Consider the following 22738-nt stretch of genomic DNA (forward strand, 5'->3'; position numbering starts at 1 on the left):
TGATGCTTATTTTAGTTGCTTAAAATGTCATCAAGATACAATTTCAAGTTTTATGAAGATGACAAATGTAATGGTTAAAGTGCAATAGGTTCATTACACTGGCAAGTTACTTTTCCCAAACTTCTCTTTATAAAAGACAAAATCCAATGTGAATCGCATGTGTAAACAGAAAACCTTTTTGTACTGTAGGGAAAGTGCCTGTTGACTTTGAGTCACTTGCCAGTGAAGAAACTTTGTTCATGCATAGCTCTAATTTCTCACTGCTGAAGATATTGTAGAACCAAGGCATATATTGTCTTACCAAATTACATTACTTTTTGTTTTGAAAAATGTTATTTGAGAAACAGTGTTTAGGGATGCATTTTCTATTTTCAGGAGCACTGAAAAAACAAAAATGGTTTAAGAAAGTTTTTAAACAGCAACATATGTCTGGATTAAATTACTGTGATATAAATTTATCAGTTGGTGCTGCAAGCATTTCACATTCCTTTCCATTTACTATACTACTTAGTTTCCAGCAGTGTTAAACTTACAGCCCTAAGACATTTAGGCAACTGCCAGATGGATAACCTAGTTTAGAAATTACTTTTAAGTATACATTGAGCAGTATTTCCAACATAGTGTACAAAATCAGAGCTATTCCCTCTTTATTAAGCAGGTTCTGATCTCGAAATAAAGTACCGTACAAAAACTGCGTAAGGAATATAAATGGTCAAATTACATCCTTTAATTTTGTCTAAACATAGAAACTGGTTTTGTGTTAAATAATAATGAGGAAGTACCTTGTGTTGTTTCAGAAGACTAGAGAATTTAGTTTCATTGAAGTATAAATTCAGAAGATTATGGATGCATAGACACATATAAAGTGATCTGTAGAAGTTATTAGGTATGAAGTCTGTCTAGAGATGCCTAATATTACTAAATGTTCTCTTTTGTGAAATAAGCAGTGATTGTGTACCACAAGAGGTAAACCAAATTATGAGAATTAATCTGTGGTTTTCAAAATAAAACTAAACCTACTGCATTATTACAAAGTACTGTGTTTATTCTAATCCAGAAATCCACACATTTTGTAATTAACTAGTGTGTAAGAGTATCCCATATGCTGACGTGCTTGAACAAAATTGAACAAACATCACAGCAAGTAATTTTTCTGTTGTTTGTGCTGCTGAATTCTGCTGTTTATGCGCTTTGTGGGCTAGAACAGGTATGAGGTTGATTGGTGCTTTTCCTCTATTCTCTGCTAAACATAGCTGCTACAAACACAGGGCAAATACGGTTTTGCTTACCTTTACATGTCTGTAGCAAAGTGCAGGAAGCAGACCTCGTTCAGTTAGCACAAACTGCTAAGTAAACATGCTTTGTTTCATGAGTCACAAGGGGTTCATTTAAAAATGTTTTTGCTTAGTTGCTGTTATGTTTTCCTTTTAGAACCCTTCCTTGCCTTTTCCACAGAACAGTCTTTTCTGTAGGCCAACTGTCTTCAGCAGCACTAACCCATTTGCTGATTCTTCTGAGCTCAGCAACAAGGTTGGATGATGACACTGTGTGCTTTTGACTCACCAAAAATTATGTGTGCTTCTTTACCATTAGTGTGTCTCTGCTTTTAAATTCTTTTATACCAATTTGAGTAAAATATTGCGCTGATGAGAGTGGGAATTCTGTGTAGTGAATTAAAAAGATGCAGACACGCAGGCACATAGAAAAGCTTTGAAGAAGTCAAAAAATGCTAGCTCCATTAATCATAACCACTAAAGCTGATCTAATCAGAGCTACCAGAGTAGTAGGGTCTCAATTACAAAATCAGTCCCTGTGGTATATGTTTAAATATCCACCTGAGTGTAACTCTCTCATCAGTGTGGGGTGTTTTGCTGCTATGTACTTCATTTTCTTTTTATGTGGTTAGGACTTTCCAGCTTTGATATCTCTTTTTTTCTTTTTGCATGAAAAAACCCATGGCCAGCTTTTGTTTTATGATGCTGAAAGTATTTTCCCTCTGCTTCTTGAAAAAACTTTCAATGCACCATGAACAGGATACTGACATCTTTGGAAATATGAAAAAAATTAAATTCTTTTTTTTTGTGGTTAGTGCTTACTGCATGTTATTGATATTAAGAACAGAGTTAACCTCTAACACAGTCATAAATAAAGGTGTAATTCTTATGTGCATGCATTTCTGATTTAATAAACAGTTTCTAGCTGGTTGTACATCTTGGGAGTGATTGTTCCCTTTGTCTGTTTTCCGGTGTTGTCAAATTTATCGAGTGTACAACGAACATTTGTGATATGATATGTGGTGTATAATTGCATGTGTGTTTTTGAAATCTGTCTTTGTGTTTGTTACAGTTCTGAGGAGAGAGAGTAGAAGTGTAACATAAATGATGGCTTGTATTTTCTACATTTTCAAAATTATTTTTGAAAATAATTGCATGTATTTTTAGAGAAAGCCTAATGTTTTTGTAGCTTCTGCATAATTCCTGTTTTAACATTGAGATAAGAATGGCCTTTTGTCATCTGTGTCTGCTTCTGCTGAGCTAAGGTTCACGTAGAGTAAGAAACTTTGCTGAAACAGAGTCCTTAGTAACCCCTTAAATACTTTTGTCCATTTGTGAATGGAGTTAATGAAGCTGCTGCAGTTAGCAAAATGAATCCATAACTGAAAATGAGTTATTCATGAATAATGTTGTGTATTGCCAAAGGTGCTGTAACATGTGGACTGCTGTTTTCTGTTACTGTAGGAAGTATCGAATCCAATTAGGGTTACCTTCCGTTGTTCCCCAACTAACCCTTTTGCTCCCACACCGTTCAAGGTTTGTCTTGATTCCAGTGAGTGGGTTCTACTGTATGTGTGCTGTATGTTTGTAAATGGCCTGTGATACCTTTCAGAATACTGCTTCTTCCTCCACGTGTGCCTCCTTTGTTGAAAGTGATACTGCTCCAGACTTGCTGCCATTTTTAATATTTGCTTGGCTGTGATTGGAGTGACCCTGGTAGCCAAATGGGTTCATGCACAGTCTGATGCTTTGCATTTTAAATGAAATACTGTGCTGTGGCACACTGGAAGTATTTCATGAGTTAAAGCATTTTAGTTTTTTGTGTGTGTGGCCCGATTCAGGGAGCAAAAGTCTTATGTGTGTGTTAACTGTGGGGCCAGCTTGTGCTGCTGGCAGTGCATGTGTGTCAGGTTGAGTTCCTGGAGGCAGGACCTGATCCCCTCCACCCAAATGGCATTGTAACACCCTTCTTACCCTTGTTGCAAAGGAGCCTTTCTTCTACTTTTGTTTCAGCATTTTCTTAAACATCAGACATGTTCAGATTTATGTACGTGTGCACAGAGGTACAAAAAGAAGCATTTTTTTCAGTCACGTTATGGTGGCTGCAGTTCATAAGTGCTAATCTGTCAGAATGTAGCCACGCATCCACACCTTATAGATCTTCCAGAGGTCCTCTTAACAATTTTTTCTTCTTTTTTTTTTGGCCATGTTTTCTTTAATTTTGCAAAGTTCTTTGACACTGTCGTTTACCGGGAGTACCACTGAAGTGATATGTTAATTTTGGTTTTAAAACACAGAGACTACTGTAAGGTCTGCTGATAGAGTCTGCTGTCACACTGTATTGTATTGCCTCGTTTTTTCAGTATGTTATGTAGCTTTCTAGTTAAAACTCTAGGAAGCATTCTGAACAAATAGTGTTTCTAGAATTACTCTCCCCTTCAGCGCTCCTTGAGCCAGAGTTCTGTCACCAACTTTTCTCTGTGGTGGATATGTGAATTTTTGATTATGCAGAATCACTTTGAATGTTGCTAAATAATGTTTCCACCCTACTCTGACTCTGATGGGTAACAATGTCGTTGGTATAATTTTGCTGCTTCAATTGAGGTTTATGTCTGCCCTGTAACTATTAGCATGTTTTAGACTATAATTTGCATAAACTATAAATAATTCCTACATGAAGTTTAGTGATGGAAGGTATCATCTCAGCAGGATGGCACTGTCTTGGATTTGAAGCACAGATCAATGTGGCTGATATAATGATACTAAAAATCTTAATAGCGTTTATATTCTTTTTTTATAAAAATGATTGGCTTGGGTGCCATACTAAAACTTCCAAAACTTTTGACATTTAAACTTAGTTAAGCTCCTAGAACAAGTTCTTGAATGAAAGGAAAATATTTTTCAAGCAGAAGCAGAATGAGGGAGCTGAAATAGGACATTTGTGTTTTCTTTAAATCTTTGGAAGATACAGAGAATGAAGGTGATTTATTTTCCCTGAGAGATGGGACCTTCCTTAAATCTCATATGCCTAAATTGGTAACTTTCTAGTTCTTTCAACACCTTCAATTTAACGTGGATCAAAGCGTTCCAGGGTGTATGTTGTTATCAATTTCATTGTTGCCTCTGATGAAGAAATTGTCTCAGTGCTTTTGGCACCCAGAGACACCGAGACACCGTGTTCGAACTTTTGCTAATGCAGGTAGTGAAAGCTGAAATGGTGAGAATAGGGATATGAAGCTAGAGCAACACCTGAAAATTGTGTTGGAAAAATACTTGGTTTTCATCTAAAGTTTTTGTTGTTTACATCAACAGCCGAACATGCCAAATATAAAAGTCTTTTGGGCATGCATAAGCTTCAGAATGATGATATTCAGACATGAGTTTCTTGCCTACATGTTTACTCTGAACAAGCCAAAATGATATAAATTGCAAACATGTAGCCAAATCCCTGATCAGAGTCCATATTCCTAAGGGAAACTGACTTGAATGGAGGCTTGCCAGATTTTGGATTTGGGCATTTAACCATTATATTGCAGTAGTCATGTGGTTGTACTTTTTAACTTTTTGTGAATATGAATGGACCACATACATCAAGACCAAAAATATTTGCCTCCTTTGTGATTTAATCGTGCTTTATTTGATCTCCCCAATGCTTATAGGAAACCAGTAAATAAAACTGAAATAAAAAAAGTCCACTACTGGATTTCTTCAGTTATCATCTGTTCTATTTTGTTTTTAAATTATCCTTTCAGTTAATATGCCAGTTATTTTTTTCTGGAGGCATTTTTGAAAGCACCAAGTTCTTTGTTTCCTTTCCTTTCCCTTTCCTTCTCTTTGGCTTCCAGAGCATATGATAGGGAGAAATTATATGCCGTGGCTTTTAAAAATAAAATGAAGTAGAAGTCTTTTACAAATATGGCATTAAAAAAAAAAAAATCTCTTGAGTCTTCGTAAGAGAGTTTTTCTGAAATGTAAAGTGGCACATAAAACTTTACTGAATTGGGCTTTTATTGTGAGTTCTGTTTGCTTCCGAATACATTTTGGAGTGATGTTATCTCTTACCTTGCCTGGTGTTTGTTTCTATCTTTGATCTCTTGCAGCCTTTCTGTGCAGTGTTATTAATTTAGAATTCCAGATGCTTGGTGTTTAAACTTCAAAGCCATGTTCATAGCCATTTCAACATTTTTGTGTACTAGTTTGCCCTTCACGGAGTCTGCATCTGCTTAACCACTGCATTTTTCTTATTCTCCACAGGCATTCGGTCAGTCCGATTTAGAGCCAGAAAAGACTTCGCTTTGTAACTTACCTCTGCCCCCTCCTTCAGCATTTTCAGGAATGAGCTGTGATGTTGCACAGTCATCTTCTAGCAGAGTCCCAGAGGATGTGGAGAAGGAGGATGAGTTCGATTACAGCTGGAGTAAGTTTATGCTTTGTGATAATGTTTGAAATAGTCAGTGTTGAAATAGCAGTGTAGCAGAAGATATGGGGGGGCTCCAGTGTGAACTACTTCATTCTTTTGTGCTTCGTGGTTTAGGTGTTAAGTGTTGCTGTCAGCTTCACTTCTGCTTGGTCAGATGCACATGGTGAAATAGAAAACTATTTAGTTTTTCTTCATTGCACTCCAATCTCTGTTTTCCTCCGTGGTCCAAATTCCCTGTTTCACATGTAGTACTACTTGAAGAACTTCAGTGTGCTCTAGGTAACTGATGGCAGTGATTGATGGAATAGCATCTGTTATCCTGAAGGTGTTACTAGAGGGAAGATTATTGCTTTTATGTGTGAAATATCTTTTTTTAAGAGAAGTTTTAATGTTTTCCGAAGTTAGAAGGAAAACAAGGAACTAGAAATACTGTTAAAATCACCTAGGGCTTAGCTTAAAAGAAAATGTGGTGTACACTTAAGATTTTCTCATCCAGTTTGGGGTTCTTCTGTCATACTGCCACTGGACACTGATCTTGACTCTAGGTGATTTGTGAAACTTTCTAATGTAAATCCAACCTCTGCTGCCCACACTTTTACATTTAGAAAAGATCGTGCAGCGCTATGGAAATCTACCGGGGGAGCTACACATGATTGAGCTGGAAAAAGGAAGGACAGGTCTGGGACTTAGTCTTGCTGGTAACAAAGACCGATCCAGAATGAGTGTCTTTGTAGTGGGAATTGATCCAAATGGAGCAGCTGGCAAAGATGGCAGGTTACAGATTGCAGATGAGTTACTGGAGGTGAGTTTTTGCAATTTATACTGAAACCCAAACATATTGACTGAAAATACAGTGAAATATAAGATTCTTGCTTCAATGCTTAGCTGTTTTTCAGTGGACTTTAAATTCCCAAGTTATCCAAGTCAGTATCACTATGCTAGCAGATTTTCATTTTGGTGTGTGCAAAACAGTTGTAGCTGGGACTTTTTTCCTGGTTATAGGAGTACTAAGTAAAGGTGTTTGTGTATTTAAAGTGGATAAAAATGGGGGATGACAGCAGTTTCTGGGTTATGGAGAGTGTGGAAGGCAATGCATTGCAGACCATGGAAAATGTGGAAGTCCTTTAATCCATCCATCTGTGGAGCGCTCCAGACTTTCTAATTACTTCTCTGTCTACTGGAAGTGTGATGGTATCAGAATATTTTTATGTTGTGTAACATTTAATATGGAAATTAAATTGGAGAAACAGAACAGATCCATTTGTATTACAGACCTTTTTCAGGCTATTTTCTTGTGGCTTTGTGGAGGGACCCAGCTGCTGAATGTGCAGCTAACGTTCCCAATACGTATATGAGCATAAAGTGTATTTTTGTGTTACCACAGTTCAGTTGTTGATACTTGCAGATGCATTCTCTGCTGTAGTGATAGCAGTAGGTAACATTTCCCTCACCAAAATGCTTTGTGTAAGTTCAAAACTGTATGTGGAGATATTTGAGGATGCATGGAGAAGATGGTACAAGGAGGGAATGGTGAGGCTGAACAAAGCTTGAGGAAGACAATGAGAGAGTAAACTATGTAGATTAGCAGTTGCAGGAGAGAAACAAAAAGGGATTTGTGGCACTGTGGACCTAGTCTCATGGAGGGACTTGTAGAGTCCAATGTTATCTGCTAGGTGGTTCTCTTGAATCGGTTAAAATGGCTGGTTTTAGAACCTTGATGTTGCAGATGCTGAGTATCCTCAGAATACATTGAAACACATCTGTCTGAGTCTGCTCTCATGTGATTTCTTGCTTACTGTCCATGCTGTAAACCTGCAAATGATGCTAAGAGTCTCAGCCCCTTCTGAGAGGAGACATCTGAGCTTGCTCCTTATCTTCCCAAGTAGCTGTCCATCAGCTATGGTGGGCCATGCCCCATTCCCCAGCTGACAGCCTGACCGGTTCTTCACAAGCCCATGGTGAGCACTGGAAGCAGTGCGGCGTCTGGATTGTCACCTCCAGTGCAAATGACAGGGCCATGCCTGGTCGACACAGCTTGTGTGGGAGCTGAGGGGTTGCCATTATGCTCAACCCTCAGTTCAGTGTATTGTGGCTGTTGCTCACTGTTCAATTCTCTGTTTCTGCTGGTACTACCTCAGTGTGAGTTGCATGTGTAGGTTCAAGCTGTCCTTTGCCAGTCATATCCCCTTTCTTAAAGTGGATTTCTGCACAGCAGTTTTCCGATTCCAAGAACAAATGCAACTAATAAAATGTGGATGAATAATCGTGGTATCACAGAATGGTTTGGGTTGGAAGTGACCATAAAGATCATCCAGTTCCAACCCCCCTGCCACAGGCAGGGACACCTTCCACCAGACCAGGTTGCTCAAAGTCCCATCCAGCCTGGCCTTGAACACTGCCAGGGAGGGGGCAGCCACAGCTTCTCTGGGCAACCTGTTCCAGTGCCTCTCCACCCTCACAGGAAAGAATTTCTTCCTAATATCTAATCTAAATCTCCCCTCTTTCACTTTGAAACCATTACCCTCATCCTATCACTGGACTCCCTGATAAAGGGTCCCTCCCTACCTTTCCTGTAGGCCCCCTTTAAGTACTAGAGGGCCACTATAAGCTCCCCCCCCCCAAGCCTTCTCTTCTCCTGGCTGAACAATCCCAACTCTCTCAGCCTGTCCTCATAGGGGAGGTGCTTCAGCCCTCCAGTCATCTTTGTGACTCTCCTCTGGACCTGCTTGAGCAGATTCATGTCTGTCTTGTGCTGAGGGCTCCAGAGCTGGATGCAGCACTGCAGGTGGGGTCTCACCAGAGCAGAGTAGAGTGGGAGAATCACCTCCCTCGACCTGCTGGCCACGCTTCTCTTGATGCAGCCCAGGATGTGACTGGCTTTCTGGGCTGCAAGCGCACATTTCCGGGTCATATTCAGTCTTTCATCCACCAGCACCCTCAACTCCTTCTCCAATGGCCTTATTCTGCAAATTTGCACTGATACCTCTGATCATGTCTGAATCATAGGAGCTTCAAGGGGTTTCAGTGAGTCTACTCTGCCAAGTGAAGACAATAATTGTCAGGTCAAATCTTCAGATTGTTAATGCACCAGTGGTCAGACTCCTGTGTATAAAGTGCCTGGCTCAGAGCTGAGATTGAATAAATAATAGCAATCTTGTTGCTGGATATAAGCGATTCATTTATTTGTTATGGTTAGAATTTCCCATGGCCCTGTTTTATCACCCCATCAGTCATGAGGTGATCAATGGCAAGTAAAAACAGATGTGCCAAGTCAACCCAGCATAACTCAGAGAAATACATTTTTAGCACTGGGACAGTGTTAGTCTGAAGTTAAACTGTAAGGAGTGTTTTACTGGAAGATGGGAGTGAAAGCAGGACACAACACAAAAGCACAATACAGTTGCTGCTTTAGCCAGTCATGTGGGATAATGGATTATTTTTAAGGCTTAAAAATTAGGTTAAGTATAAGTGGATTAAAATACTTTGAGAAATAATTGCTACCTTCCTTTATATAGATAAATGGGCAAATACTCTATGGAAGGACTCATCAGAATGCTTCCTCAATAATTAAATGTGCACCATCTAAAGTAAAAATAATCTTTATCAGGTAAGTTCTGGTTAAAATGTTTATTTTTAATATGCTCAAGTTTTGCACAGAGTCTTTCTGTTTTATTTATTTTGGTAAGGTAGATGTTCTTTTGAACCCAGTTCTTAGTAGTTAAATATGTCTTGAGTTTTCTCTTTTGGTATGAATTTGAAGTGCCAGAAATAAAGTAAAAGAAACCGCTAGACTTAAAATTTTTCCAAGAAATACGATGCTGTATTACTACATTCTTTAACTGAATCTATTGTAGAAATAAAGATGCGGTAAATCAGATGGCTGTGTGCCCTGCAAAGTCAGTAGAGGCTTCACAGTGTCCTTCAGGGGCACTTCAACACCAAGAGGTAAAGTAAATTTTTGTTTTTCTCATTTGACTGAGATACTAACATTCTTCTGCATAGAGGAGTGCCCTGTTTGTTTAGCAAATACTACAAAAGAAAAAGAAATCCAAGGGAAAAACAAACGAGATTTTAGTAAGGCTGCTAAATTTATTACAGCTATGAGCAATTCTGTTTTATGTTAATCTAAACTATGAAGTGAATCTAACATTCCTGTGAGTAGGCTTATAGCAGCTTAAATGAATCCAGAAAATGAGCAGATCCACTTGAAATGTTTGTGTGCTACTTTATTTTGATGCAAAATACTGAATATAGTTGCTGACAGTTATGTTTTTATTTTTTATTAGATTGATATCAGTGCTGCAAACTCCAGTACTTGTTCTGACTTCAGTTCATGTAAAAACATACAGCATGTGGAACTCCTTAAGGTATGTGCTGAAAATTAAATTTACATTAGTCACATTTGTATTCACTAGCTTACTTCCTTGTAATGGTGTCCCTCTTATGGCAAACAAACTTTGTCCCTTACTTACTGGAAGTTAGAAGAGAGATTTCTAGAGGTCTTCTCTTCCTATCTGTGAACGGACCCCATGGTTTTCTTGATGTAATGACTGTCTTTGGCAACCTCAAGGGCTTCTAACTTCACATAAATTTGCCGATTGCTGTTTCTCTCTGCAATAAGTCACCACTTGTCCCATTTGCAAAACTCCTTGTAACCAGCTGCTGGTCGTGCCTCAGATAAAATCTTTACTTTAATTGTTCAAAGTAAATTAATTAGCAGACTGTAAGCACCGAATTCCCCCAGACAACATATGTGGAGACGGTGCAGCTGTGAGAAAATGGCCAGGTATTCTATAACCAAGAAGCTTCCAAACAAGGGTGGAAAAATTGCTACTCCTGCTTATTGACATGGAGAAGACTGTTGCATTCAGTGGATGTAAGGATAGAGACTTGCAGACTGTTGTTGAGTTTTTCTCCTTGGAAGGTGTCTAGTCTTCGATTATAACCAGGAGAATATCTTACAGACGATGGTATCTGGATGATTTAATTCTAGGTGAAACCATTAGGGAAATTTCACTTTGCCACAGACATTTACTAATGTCATGGGAAGAGCGTACATTTTTCCATCCTCTGTATTTTCCACTCCTGTGTGTTTTTCTGTGGTTTCAGATAATGAATTTGAGCTATACCGTGAAGCTTTGTTTACCTCAGTTTGTAGTTTCCGAATATTTTGTCTTTCTTACTCCTATTTATGAATTTAATGACTGAATGACAATTGACCTTGTAAGTTTCAAAGGAGTATATTTGAATTTAGAAGTGTTTCAGATTTGTCTTGGTAGCAAATATACTGTTTATAGGTTGGCAAAATCTGTTTCAGAAATAGATTAGTTTAAAACAAAAATATTGATGGGTTGTGGAAACCCAAACTTTTGTTATGTCTGCAGGCTTCACTAGTCTTTTGTGAATGTATTCTAAGATGTTGATAAACACAGTACCTAACTATTTGCATATTTCTGTTTGCTGCAGGATCAAGGAGGCTTTGGAATTGCCATTAGTGAAGAAGACACAATTAATGGAGTAGTTATTAAGAGCCTAACAGATCATGGTGCAGCAGCAAAGGTGCGAGAACATTTAAAATCCAAATAGTGAATGAAAAATGTTTTTTGGATTAGCATCCAGAACTCATATTTTTTTATTCTGTGTTGTTTCCAGGATGGACGAATCAAAGTTGGAGATCAGATCCTGGCAGTGGATGATGAAATTGTTGTGGGATACCCAGTAGAAAAGGTGCTTCTGAAGTGTCAGGAATGTTGCTGAAATTACGCCACTTAATGTAGGAAGTGATAGAGGCTTAAACACACCAGTGAGGTTTTCATTACTATATTCTGACTTCATTTTCAAAGCTGGCTGAAGAACCAAAGATCCACAGGCATCATCTGGATAAGGAAACTACTGCAGAATAAGATAAAGCCTGAATTTAAAGCTCAGCTGATATTTTACATTAATGCACTTCATGAGGCATCTTTATGCTACAAATGTGATTTTTTTCATTACCTGTGGTTCAAATCTGATGACTGAGAGGTACATGGTTGTGGGCTAAAAGCCATGAACTATTGCTTATTAATGACTCTTTGTATCTGCTCCACTTGAAAATATTAGAACCAATAAAATTAATATGTGTAAATTTACATGAGTGAGTTGCATCGGTGGTAAATCAGGTCATGAACTGTGCTCACACATGGGGAGTGTCTGTAATAATGGCCTCATATTCCAAGCCTGTTATTTCAACCTTTTAGGGAAAACTATCTTTATTCCTAAATAACAAGATCTATTTCTAACTTGTAGCTCTACAAACACAATTTGGGTTCTGTAATGAATCAAGGAGGGCGTTTTTCTAGCACCTGCCTTGCTACTGAGAAAAGTGATTCTTTAGGTGTGAGAAGTTTACTTTGTTTGATAAAGGGCTATCAAGAGAGCATCCATCTTACTCTTTGATGCACTGCTATTTCTGAAGCAGGAAATGAGATAGGGATGTTTTCTGCAGGGAAGTAAGTAGGCTTTGGAAGAAGAGACAGAGAGATTGAGTAACTAGTTTCTGAAGATACTTCTAATTCTGCTGAAATGTAAAGTCTTGGGAGGATTTGCTGTCTTTTCTGTGAGATGACAACTTTGAAGGTTTTTCAGTATCCCTTTAAACTAGATGTTGCCTTCCGCCCTAGTATCCTTCTCTCCCTCCCATAGTTCAGACCATATTTTCAGATTTTCCTTCCAGCTGTGCATCTGATTAAGGAGCTAGGATGGCAGTAGCACTTTTATTTAAATCAGTAGGTGTTTTAGCATTGACTTCTGCAGGATCAGAATTGGGCTTCAGCCAAGCGTTGAAAGACAGTACTAGTTTTTCCATTTTTATAGTAATTGCTATAAACATAGTATTTTGTCCAAAGAAGCCATCAAAAGACTGCCACATTCTCATCAGATGTAATTTAGTGAAGTTTCATGGAAGCTTGATTAACATCAGCCAGGTCTGGCCCACAGTTAACTCTCTTGCTGTTTCTTATAAAAACCATCGATATTTGTCCTTATTCATTACCAAGAAAACCTGCAGACTGAGACTTGTAGCTATGGTTTGCAGAACAGTTCTGCTTTATTTTTATTTTACAACTGAAGTCCAGTTACACTTTTCAACAGCTTTTCCTCTTTATCATTCAGTTTATTAGTCTCCTGAAGACATCGAAAACTATGGTGAAGCTTACAATCAACTCAGCAGAGACAGATAGCCTGACTGCAGCACCAGTCCCTTCTAACACTGCCCCAGCAGAGAGGAGGAATATACAGCCGCCACCGACTGTCCCCTCTTCCAGCTCACCAGAACCAGAAGCAGTCAAAAGTAAGATTCTTGTGTCTGTCTTCACTGAGGTTGTGACATAAAAGTGAAGACTCAACTTGTAACAAGTTTTCCCTCTTTCTATGCACTCAGCTGTCTTCTGAGTTGCATTTTCTAGTACTTTTGGATTACAGATCCATCTGAAAGCAGTGAGGCTCCATGCTGAAGACCTACCTCTTGCCTTCCCCCTACCTCTTGCCTTCCCCCTACCTCTTGCCTTCCCCCTACCTCTTGCCTTCCCCCTACCTCTTGCCTTCCCCCTGGCCTGTTGTAGAGTTGGGAGGATAGAAGGATTTCCTTCTCCCTCCCAGAGGCTGTGCAGCAGGTGCCTCTGTCATTGTTGTCTAGAACTAAGTGGGAGACATTCCTTTAAATGAGGGAGAAAAGTCATGTCATCTTTCCTTGAACAGGGGAATTGTTAAGATTGTCTAGCCATTTATGACTAGCCACGTTTGACTCTCCACTTTAGAGTGGAGAGTTGAGATGCCACTGATTGATGATGGTTATTGGTTAAGCAACACATTACTAAGAGTTAATAATAACTTAATTGCATAATGCACACCTCACAGTTAATTTAAATGTAAATTGCTGCAAGTATTACTGAGTCATGTTTCTGTTGCTGATTACTAGCAGTAGTATTGATGCACAATTATACCACTGTAAAGAAAGCTTAAGAAACACACGGGAGACCTGCTTGGTAATAATTCTGTCATCTTCCCTGCTGCATTTAGTTTTAGGGTAAAATCTATTGCTTTGTCCAAGTTTACCCCTTCAGGATCATGTCCAGGTGGATTTTTAATATCTCCACAGTAGGAGACCCTGCAGCCTCTCTGGGCAGCATGTTCCAGTGCTCTGTCACCCTCTGAGAAAAAAGTTTTTCCTCATGTTCAGGTGGAACTTCCTGTGCTCCAGTTTGTGACCATTGCCCCTTGTCCGTTCACTGGGCACCAATGAAAAGAGCCTGACCCCATCCCCTTGACACATGCCCTTTACATATTTATAAGTGTTGATAAGGTCCCCTCTCAGTCTCTCTTCTCCAGGCTAAAGAGACCCAGATCTCTCAGCCTTTCCTCATAAGAGAGATGCTCCACTCCTCTCATCATCTGTTGTGGCCCTCCACTGGACTCTCTCCATTAGTTCCCTGTCTCTCTTGAACTGGGGGGCCCAGAACTGGACACAGCACTGCAGGTGTGGCCTTACAAGGGCAGAGTAGAGGGGGAGGATGACCTCCCTCGACCTGCTGGCCACACTCTTCTTAATGCACCCGAGGACACCCTTGGCCTTCTTTGCCACAAGGGCACATTGGTGGCTCATGGTTAACTTCTTGTTCTCTGAGACTCCCAGGTCCTTCTCCATAGAGTTGCTCTCCAGCAGGTCAACCCCCAGCCTGTATTGGTTATTCTTCCCCAGGTATAGGACCCTACGCTTGCCCTTATTTAACCTCATTAGTTTCCTCTCTGCCCAACTTACTAGCCTCTCCAGATCTCAGTGAATGGCAGCACAGCCTTCTGGTGTATCAGCTGCTCCTTGCAGTTTTCTGTCATCAGCAAACCTGCTGACAGTGCACTCTGTGCCTTCATCCACGTCACTGATGAATATATTGAATGAGTGGACCTAGTACTGACCAGTGCGGAACACTGCTAGCTACAGGCCTCCAGCTGGACTCAGTGTGACTGATCACAACCCTCTGAGCTCTGTCCTTCAGCCAGTTCTCAGTCCACCTCTCTGTCCACTTGTCTGCCACATACTTCCTAAGCTTACCTATGAGGATGTGATGGGAGAGCATGTCCAAAGCCTTGCTAAAGTGAAGGTAGACAACACCCACTGTTCTTCTATCATCCACCCAACCAGTCATGCCATAATAGAAGGCTATCGGATTGGTCAAGCATGATTTCCCCTTGCTGAATCAATGCAGACTACTCCTGATAACCTTCTTTTCCTCCACCTGTTCAGAGATAACAGCCAGAATGAGCTGTTCCATCACCTTTCCAGGAGTGGAGGTAAGGCTGACTGGTCTGTAGTTTCCTGGGTCCTCCTTCTTGCGCTTTTTAACGATTGGAGTGACACTGCGTTTCCGCCAGTCCTCAGGCACCTTTCCTGTCCTCCATGACCCATCAATATGATGGAAAGCGGCTTAGCAATAACAGCATCTGCCAGCTACCTCAGTACTCGCAGGTGCATCCCATTGGATCCTATGGATTTGTGGGTGTCTAGTTCACCTAAAAGATCCCTAACCCAATCTTCCTCAACCAAGGGAAAGTCTTCCTTTTTCCAGACTTTTTCCCCTGCCTCCGGGGTCTGATATTCCTGAGGGCCAGCCTTATCAGTAAAGAGTGTGGCAAAGAAGGAATTCAGTAACTGTGCCTTCTGCATATCCTCTGTCACCAGGGCACCCACCTCATTCAGCAGTGGGCCCACATTTTCCCTAGTCTTCTTTTTGCCACTGATGAATTTGAAGAAGCCCATCTTGTTGTCTTTGACATCCCTTGCCAGATTTAATTCCAAGTGGCCCTTAACCTTCCTCTTTGCATCCCTGCATACTCTTGATAACATTCCTATATTCTTCCCAAGTGGCCAGTGCCTTTTTTTCCACCTTCTGTAAATTTCCTTCTTCCTTTTCCCTTTTTTCCTCATAGGGATGCACCAATCTTGAGCTTGGAGGAATAGCAACCAGCTCTCTTGAGCCCCCCTACGGTCTAGAGCCTTAGCCCATGGGATTGCTCCAAGTAGGTCGTTGAAGAGGCCAGAGTTACCTTTTCCTCCATTTTACCAGTCAGTGGTAAGGAGGCAGCCACAAATCGATGAATAATGCATATCAACTTATAGAATCATTAGGTTGGAAGAGACCTCTAAGATCATCAGGTCCAACCGTTGACCTAATACCACCATTCCCACTAAACCATGTCCCCAAGTGCCACACCTACACGTTTTTTGAACATCTCCAAGGACAGTGACTTCACCACTTCCCTGAGCAGCCTGTTTCAATGTTTAACTACTTCAGTAAGAAATTTCTCCTAATGTCCAATCTAAACCTACCCTGGTACAACTTGAGGCCACTTCCTCTTGACCTGTCACTAGTTACTTGGGAGAAGAGACCAACCCCCACCTCACTACAACCTCCTTCCAGGTAGTTGCAGAGAGCAACAAGGTCTACCCTCAGCCTCCTCCAGACTAAACAACCCCAGTTCCCTCAGCCACTCCTCACAAGACCTGCTCTCCAGGCCCTTCGCCACCTTCGTTGCCCTTCTCTGGACACGCTCCAGCACCTCAATGTCTTTCTTGTAATGAGGTGCCTAAAACTGCTGGAAGGCAGCATACCTCCCGTGACTCTCTATCAGGTCAGCAGATGAGCACCTTGATGCCTTTTAACAGAGAGAACTTGCATAACAGAGAAGTAGCATAACCTTTTCTTTACTTGCACAGAGGCTTTACATTTAAAAAGTCTTAATTGCCCTTTTGGTTCCCTTCAGAGGCCAAGAGTCTTAGTTTTGAGGCTTACTGTTCCTGCAGGACTTGTTGCTCACACTATACCTAAATATTTGTCTAATATAAATCCTTATTTCTGAATGGTCAAGCCCTCTGTTAATTTCAGTGAAAAGTCTTTCAATCAGTGCCTTCTCAAAGTGGCTTAAAAGGATTTAGATGTCTGTTTTTACCTTTTGGAAAAAATGTAATTTTGGTGGTGTTTTAAAGCACAGAGAACATCAGTGATAGAGATAATCTGAACATCCCAGATGTTTCAATTGCTGATTCTTTCAGTTGCTACAAAATATCCTCTCCTAGTGTTTTTAGCTTTTTTTTTTTCTGTGAAGGGTACAGAACTGACTAAAATACTGAAGCAAAGATCAATTTATGATATACCAGAGATACTGAATTTACAGATAAATTGCTATGTATTTGCACTATGAGAATATATATTTATACCACAAAACTTAGTGCTTCCAAAAGCTGTGTCAGTGGCCAGTTAAAAGCTGGACTGGTGTAAAAAAGTTCGTTTTGAGGGGCACTAAATATAATGATGTGTATAAAACCTTTGACTTGACCATGGATTGCTGGACTTGTGAAATACCACTATGTTTGATTTATACTTAACATTCTTTCTCTTAGTACAGATCTGAGTCTGAGACAGAATATTTAGTTAGATGGCCCTTAACTTGACCTATTGCAGAGGTGAAGGGCTGACGTCCTTGAATCCATGTATTTAATACGTACTATGTACTTCATTTATTTCTACATTGCATAGTTGCTGGTATAGATGTTTAAATTAAATTCTATCCTAAACAGAATCTATTGTGTACGATGGCTTCTTTGGCTATCCAGACTGTAATCCAGGTACTTGGTATAAAAATGGGACTGTGATTAAAACTACAGTATAGTACTTGTCTGAGGGGAAGGGAGAGTTGGCAATATCAGTGTCTGTAGATCAACTGTTCAGCTGTTGCTGAAGAGCTGTCAACGGACTCTCAAAATGCTGTTTTAAAGTCACTTTTCTCATATTGAGTCCTCTTACTGTAACCAGGATGTTTAATTGTTGTTTTAGACACAAGCAGATCTTCAACTCCAGCCATGTTAGCCTCCGACCCAGCTACTTGTCCCATCATTCCTGGATGTGAAACAACCATTGATATCTCTAAAGGGCGGACTGGTCTTGGTCTGAGCATTGTTGGAGGAGCAGACACTTTGCTGGTTGGTTGGGAAAATATGTGTGTCACTCCATGAAGTAACAATAATGAAATGAAAACGTCTGATATAAGAGATTTTTTTTCTTAATTTGTAGCATTTATAGAAAGATACCAAAGGGGGAAAAGAAAAAAAAAAAAAGGCACTCTTAAAATTGAAAGTATAAATGAACTTCTTAAATATTTTGGTAATTTGTTCATCATACGTTTGGCTGTTTTGTTTATCACTGATGAATTATAGTACGAGTTTTCAGTTGCTCTTGGTTCAAAGTAGGGACATGTTCTCTCAACATGCAATTTATTTTTGTTTTCTTTATCCACAGGGAGCAATCATTATTCATGAAGTATATGAAGAAGGAGCAGCATCTAAAGATGGGAGACTGTGGGCTGGGGATCAGATATTAGAGGTGTGGTGGTTTCTTTGGTCATTTCTATTGTCTTTGCTAGCTAGACATCTTCTATTTGTCAGATGGAAGGTCCTACACACTTTATCGTTGTATGTTTTATGTTTTCATTGCAGGTGAATGGGATTGACCTCAGGAATGCCACACATGATGAAGCAATAAATGTCCTCCGGCAGACTCCCCAAAAAGTTCGTCTGACTGTGTACAGAGATGAGGCCCAGTACAAGGAGGAAGACATGTATGATGTACTCAATATAGAATTGCAAAAGAAGCCTGGCAAAGGCCTTGGTCTGAGTATTGTTGGGAAAAGGTATGAATGTACCTGGAGTGTCAATGTCTGGGACTTGCTGGGCATGCTCATGTTTCTGTTGGGGTCTGGCACTCAGGTCCTGTGGGATTGAAGGCCATATGTGTCGTTTTTTGGCCTAAGCTAATTGGTCATTCCTAGAGGACCTAGCCCAGTGTTACTCAATAGAAAAATGAGACAATATTTATTGTGTTCTAAATAGCAACCCATAAAAATGGCCCTCAATCAATACTGTAATGCAAAATCCATGTGTGTATTTGCAGAAACGATACGGGGGTGTTTGTGTCAGACATCGTCAAAGGAGGAATAGCAGATACAGATGGGAGATTGATGCAAGGAGACCAGATATTGACAGTGAATGGAGAAGATGTTCGAAATGCTAACCAAGAGGCTGTTGCAGCTCTGCTAAAGGTATTGGGAAAAGAGAAGGTGGATAAAAGTGAAGGACTGAGATCCAGAGTTTTTGAAAGCTTTAGTTTTATTCAGACTGAGTTCAGACTGTTGTTGAGATGTCAGTGAGTATGAGTTGTGGGTTCAAATTTAAGCTTCCTGCATTCAGATTTTGATACTTTTGCCTGATGAAAATAGAGGTAGTGGTGGTGCAGTGCCATAGTGCAGGGCAGTAGAAGACCATTATGTGGAACAAGCTAAAACTTAACACTGTATGGTCTCCAACAAACTGATAACTGGTTAACTATCTCACATTTTTAGGAAAATACATTAAATGATGGAGAATTCATCAGAGTAGTTGTGCCAAAAAGTGATTACTGTCATAGTTGATAATGTTCAACTTTTTTTTTTCTTTGTATGTCTAGTGTCACCTTACATCCATTAAATACTGTAATGCATTTTCCAGTGACCAAGGCATCTAGTGAAAGAAATTACTTTCTCACAAAGATAATTGAAGTAAACTCCTATCTGCAGCTCTTGGAACCAGAATTTCTGTTCTCAATAAATCTTGTGCTTCCGATGTCCTCCCCCTATTTCCAGATCAGAATGAAGTCAGATATACAACATTTCCTGTGGTCTGGCAGGAAGTCCAGCTGGTCAGCCAGCTTGTCTGTTTTCCATCCAGGGTTTTGAGACAGTCCTGCTGCCTGGTAAGGATTCCATCAAGTCAGCATTTTCCAATGGAAACCAGTTACACTGGAAAAAATTTAACAGCCACTACTCATAGCTGACTCTTGGATACACAGACCCACAATCATGCTTCTTTGCACTCACATTCAAAGATACATTTTTCCAGGTCTTGAACAGTTCCTCAAGCTTTTTTATTTATTTTGGGGGGGGGGGGGGGCGAGGGGGTGGAGGGAGCGGGGGTTAAGGCTTAGAAAGGGGAGGTAGGAACACTTTTTCTGTGTTTTCAGCATGTGCCCGTAAGTGAGAATGCCAGAACTGGGTCTGTTCTGACAATGAACTCATTAATATACTCTTCTGGGGTAATAGTACTTTTCCATTCTTACCTTATACTTTATTTTATCTGAGGACTGTTCTTCATATTTTGCACTTTTATATCTCATCTAAAATAAATGCCATTTTATATGGAAAGTTTCTTTCATTTTGGCAAGCATTTTGATGTATCTGATTGAAGATTCTTACTTCCTACTTATCATTTGTATATTCACATTTTAAATACTTCATCCCACTCAACAGTACCTGTAATTAATTGTCCCAGCCCTGAGAAATAAGGCTTTTAAAATACTTCCATTAACGACTGATGTTATGATTGTTAATGATTCTGTTTTGTTCGCACAGTATAAATGGAGTAAAGCGTGATCACTCGTACATAGGCAGTCGCCATTTTTAGTTCAGGTGTCAGTTCTGTTTTCATTCACGAGACTAAGATCTAGGAGTGAATTGTCTTGAACTGCCTGAAGTGTATTTTCCTAGAAAATTATTTATAATCTTTGGAATATCCCAGTATATTAAATAGCATGAGTACTAGAATGTGTTGTCCGTCTGAATTCTGCCTTTTCTTGGAAGTGTTTCTTTTTAAGTATCCCTAAAACCTGTGAAAAGCTGAGCATTTTTTCCCCTCATTTGACTCACAGATTTGTCAAATGGGAGATTTCAGGAAGAGAAAACTGTAATAAAACTGAATGTGAATTCACAAGTTCAGTTGGAAAGTATTACCTTCCACTTTCACGTGTTATAACTTTTAAATCTTATTTGTGGGTTTGCATTTTATGTGAGGATGTGGTAATTTTAGGTACATAATTCCTCAATTTTCCATTGTAGATGAGTTGTCCATCTGTGTGGTTTAATATGAGTCAATTCATACAACCAGGAAAGATGTTTTGCTTGAGCTTTGATCAAGTCTTTAGCAAGACACAGAGAAGTCAACATTATTTAAAAAATAAAAAGCAATTTAGTAATAAATCTCTTTTAGTGTCATCCCTAAGAGAATAGCAACAGGATATGAGGTATGGAAACCCTACTTGGATGGATATGTCCTGTTGTTGGCTTTGATGTATTGGTCTATTTTTTACTGTAAATTTTCTGACAAATACATGAACCTCTTTTATCATAATACAGCTAAAGCATGATAAATAAGGCATTGTTAAGTAATACTAAGTTCTTTGGATACAGGAGTTCATACTAACAACTTCCCAGTGGAAGAAAGCAGGACAAGCAAAATAACAACAAAACTTCAGAATTTCTGTATTTGAATATGTTGCAGATATATGGTTGTCTTTCATCACTACTTGTATTATTTTGGAAGTCCAGTTTTCTAAATGTTTTTTGTGATAATAACTTACCTGTCTGTTTTCAAAATCAGCCTACTGTCTTGGTTTCTAAATATTTGATTGCAGGGTAAATTTTCTTCAGAGATGTGCATTTTATGCAGACATGTAAATACCTAATAGTATAGTTAAAAATTTAAAGAGTAGTGGAAGGATTTTCTAATCTCCAAACTGCCTGTATCACCGAGCTTCCTTTTGGGAGTTAGATGCAGAAAGGTCACTTAAACTGCAGATACATGTTTGGAAAACCTCCTGCCCAAAATTTTTTAGCTATGTTACGGATCCAGAGTAATTTGAAGAGCAGGAGAGAGATGACTTAACTACCAGTTTAAATACCATGTTCTCAGTCATATCAACAGAAATAATTATTAATACTTTAAGGTGTTACACTATTTGTAGTGCTTATTGTGAAAATAGTCAATTTCACTATTCCTTGAAAAATACCATCTTGAAAATGTATGTTGACATTACAGTTGGGGAGCCAAAACTACTCAGTGAATTAGACTTGTGTAATTTTCGCATCTGTATTGTAATACTGGTTAATCCAAAAAGTACTGCTCAGTATTGAATATCATGGTGTACTCATTTTGTATGGCGCTGATCCTGCAGTGTGCTTTGTCTGCTCAGTGCTCAATGCAGAGTTGTTAGCCCATTGTTTCCTCTCTGCACATATTTTTTCTTTTTTTCTCTTTTGTTCATCAATAAGCGACTTAAATATTTGTCATAGGTTTTAATATTGTAGACAGAAGAGATGTGTTATAAGTGACTGGTTCTTTAGTGTTCATTAGGTACGGTAAGACTAGAGGTTGGAAGAATAAAAGCTGGTCCATTCCACTCCGAGAGGAGAACATCCCAGAGCAGCCAGGTTTGTAACTATAAAAGTGTTTTGTTTGGAAGAAGTAATGGTTAAATAATGAAAGCAAATAAAAAGGATTAGTTTTATGATGACAATGATTTTCCACATACCTGATCCAAGATGAAGAAAAGTAGTTTTTATCTACTTTGCAGATTTTTGGTAACCATTTTGTGTGTTCACTTTAGCATATTGTATCTGTTAAAGACATGATCCAGCCAAAAATGTAATCCATAAATGGCTTTGACGTGTTACCTGAGTCTGGCTTTTATGGCTCCAGTCTGGGAAGCAGAGAGTGCTCTCATTCTCATCAATATGAGAAGCTGGGAGTGGATTTGAAACCTCTTTGTTACTTTAGGAGTTCTTGGCACGCAATGGAGTATTGTTTTAGTAAACTTCGTGAATTTCTCCACTCCTTGCATATTCTTACCATAATCTTGGTCCTCAGAAGCAGGAAACCTGCGCCCTTTCCATCAGGCTTCTGTCAAGTTTGTTTATTTTATTGTTGGCCTAATGGTGGAGTGTTACAAACTTGCATCAGTTTCTGCACTTGAATGCATCCTGCATGTGGTAGCGGTTCAGATTATTATTCTCTCCAGTAGGAGCTATATTTCTGAGAGCTGAGAAGTTACCTTAGAACTTTTATTACAAAGTGGTTATAAACTAGGTATGCAGATCATCAAGTACTGAAGAAAAATAGTTTAAAGACTAATCATAATTAAACAGTTTCAAG

The 22738-nt window shown here is 39.4% G+C and overlaps 1 protein-coding gene across 4 annotated transcripts in view; it reads left to right on the forward strand.

The window, feature by feature from the left end:
* MPDZ (multiple PDZ domain crumbs cell polarity complex component) overlaps window positions 1–22738 on the forward strand; it is an 89046-nt gene that overhangs the window by 60198 nt on the left and 6110 nt on the right. For 2 of the 4 annotated variants that reach the window (XM_086480483.1, XM_086480485.1), the window contains 15 exons: window positions 1432–1530; window positions 2739–2810; window positions 5529–5691; window positions 6300–6496; window positions 9210–9301; window positions 9549–9639; window positions 9981–10061; window positions 11161–11253; window positions 11347–11421; window positions 12844–13021; window positions 17559–17704; window positions 18021–18104; window positions 18218–18411; window positions 18672–18819; window positions 21931–22017. In XM_086480483.1, coding sequence (XP_086336609.1) covers window positions 1432–1530; window positions 2739–2810; window positions 5529–5691; window positions 6300–6496; window positions 9210–9301; window positions 9549–9639; window positions 9981–10061; window positions 11161–11253; window positions 11347–11421; window positions 12844–13021; window positions 17559–17704; window positions 18021–18104; window positions 18218–18411; window positions 18672–18819; window positions 21931–22017 — 1800 coding nt within the window. The remainder of the gene's footprint in view (window positions 1–1431; window positions 1531–2738; window positions 2811–5528; window positions 5692–6299; window positions 6497–9209; window positions 9302–9548; window positions 9640–9980; window positions 10062–11160; window positions 11254–11346; window positions 11422–12843; window positions 13022–17558; window positions 17705–18020; window positions 18105–18217; window positions 18412–18671; window positions 18820–21930; window positions 22018–22738) is intronic. The other 2 variants (XM_086480484.1, XM_086480486.1) reach the window with 2 other exon arrangements.

The sequence above is a fragment of the Leptosomus discolor genome, chromosome Z (genome assembly GCF_034619465.1).
Source record: "Leptosomus discolor isolate bLepDis1 chromosome Z, bLepDis1.hap2, whole genome shotgun sequence".
Taxonomy (NCBI): domain Eukaryota; kingdom Metazoa; phylum Chordata; class Aves; order Leptosomiformes; family Leptosomidae; genus Leptosomus; species Leptosomus discolor.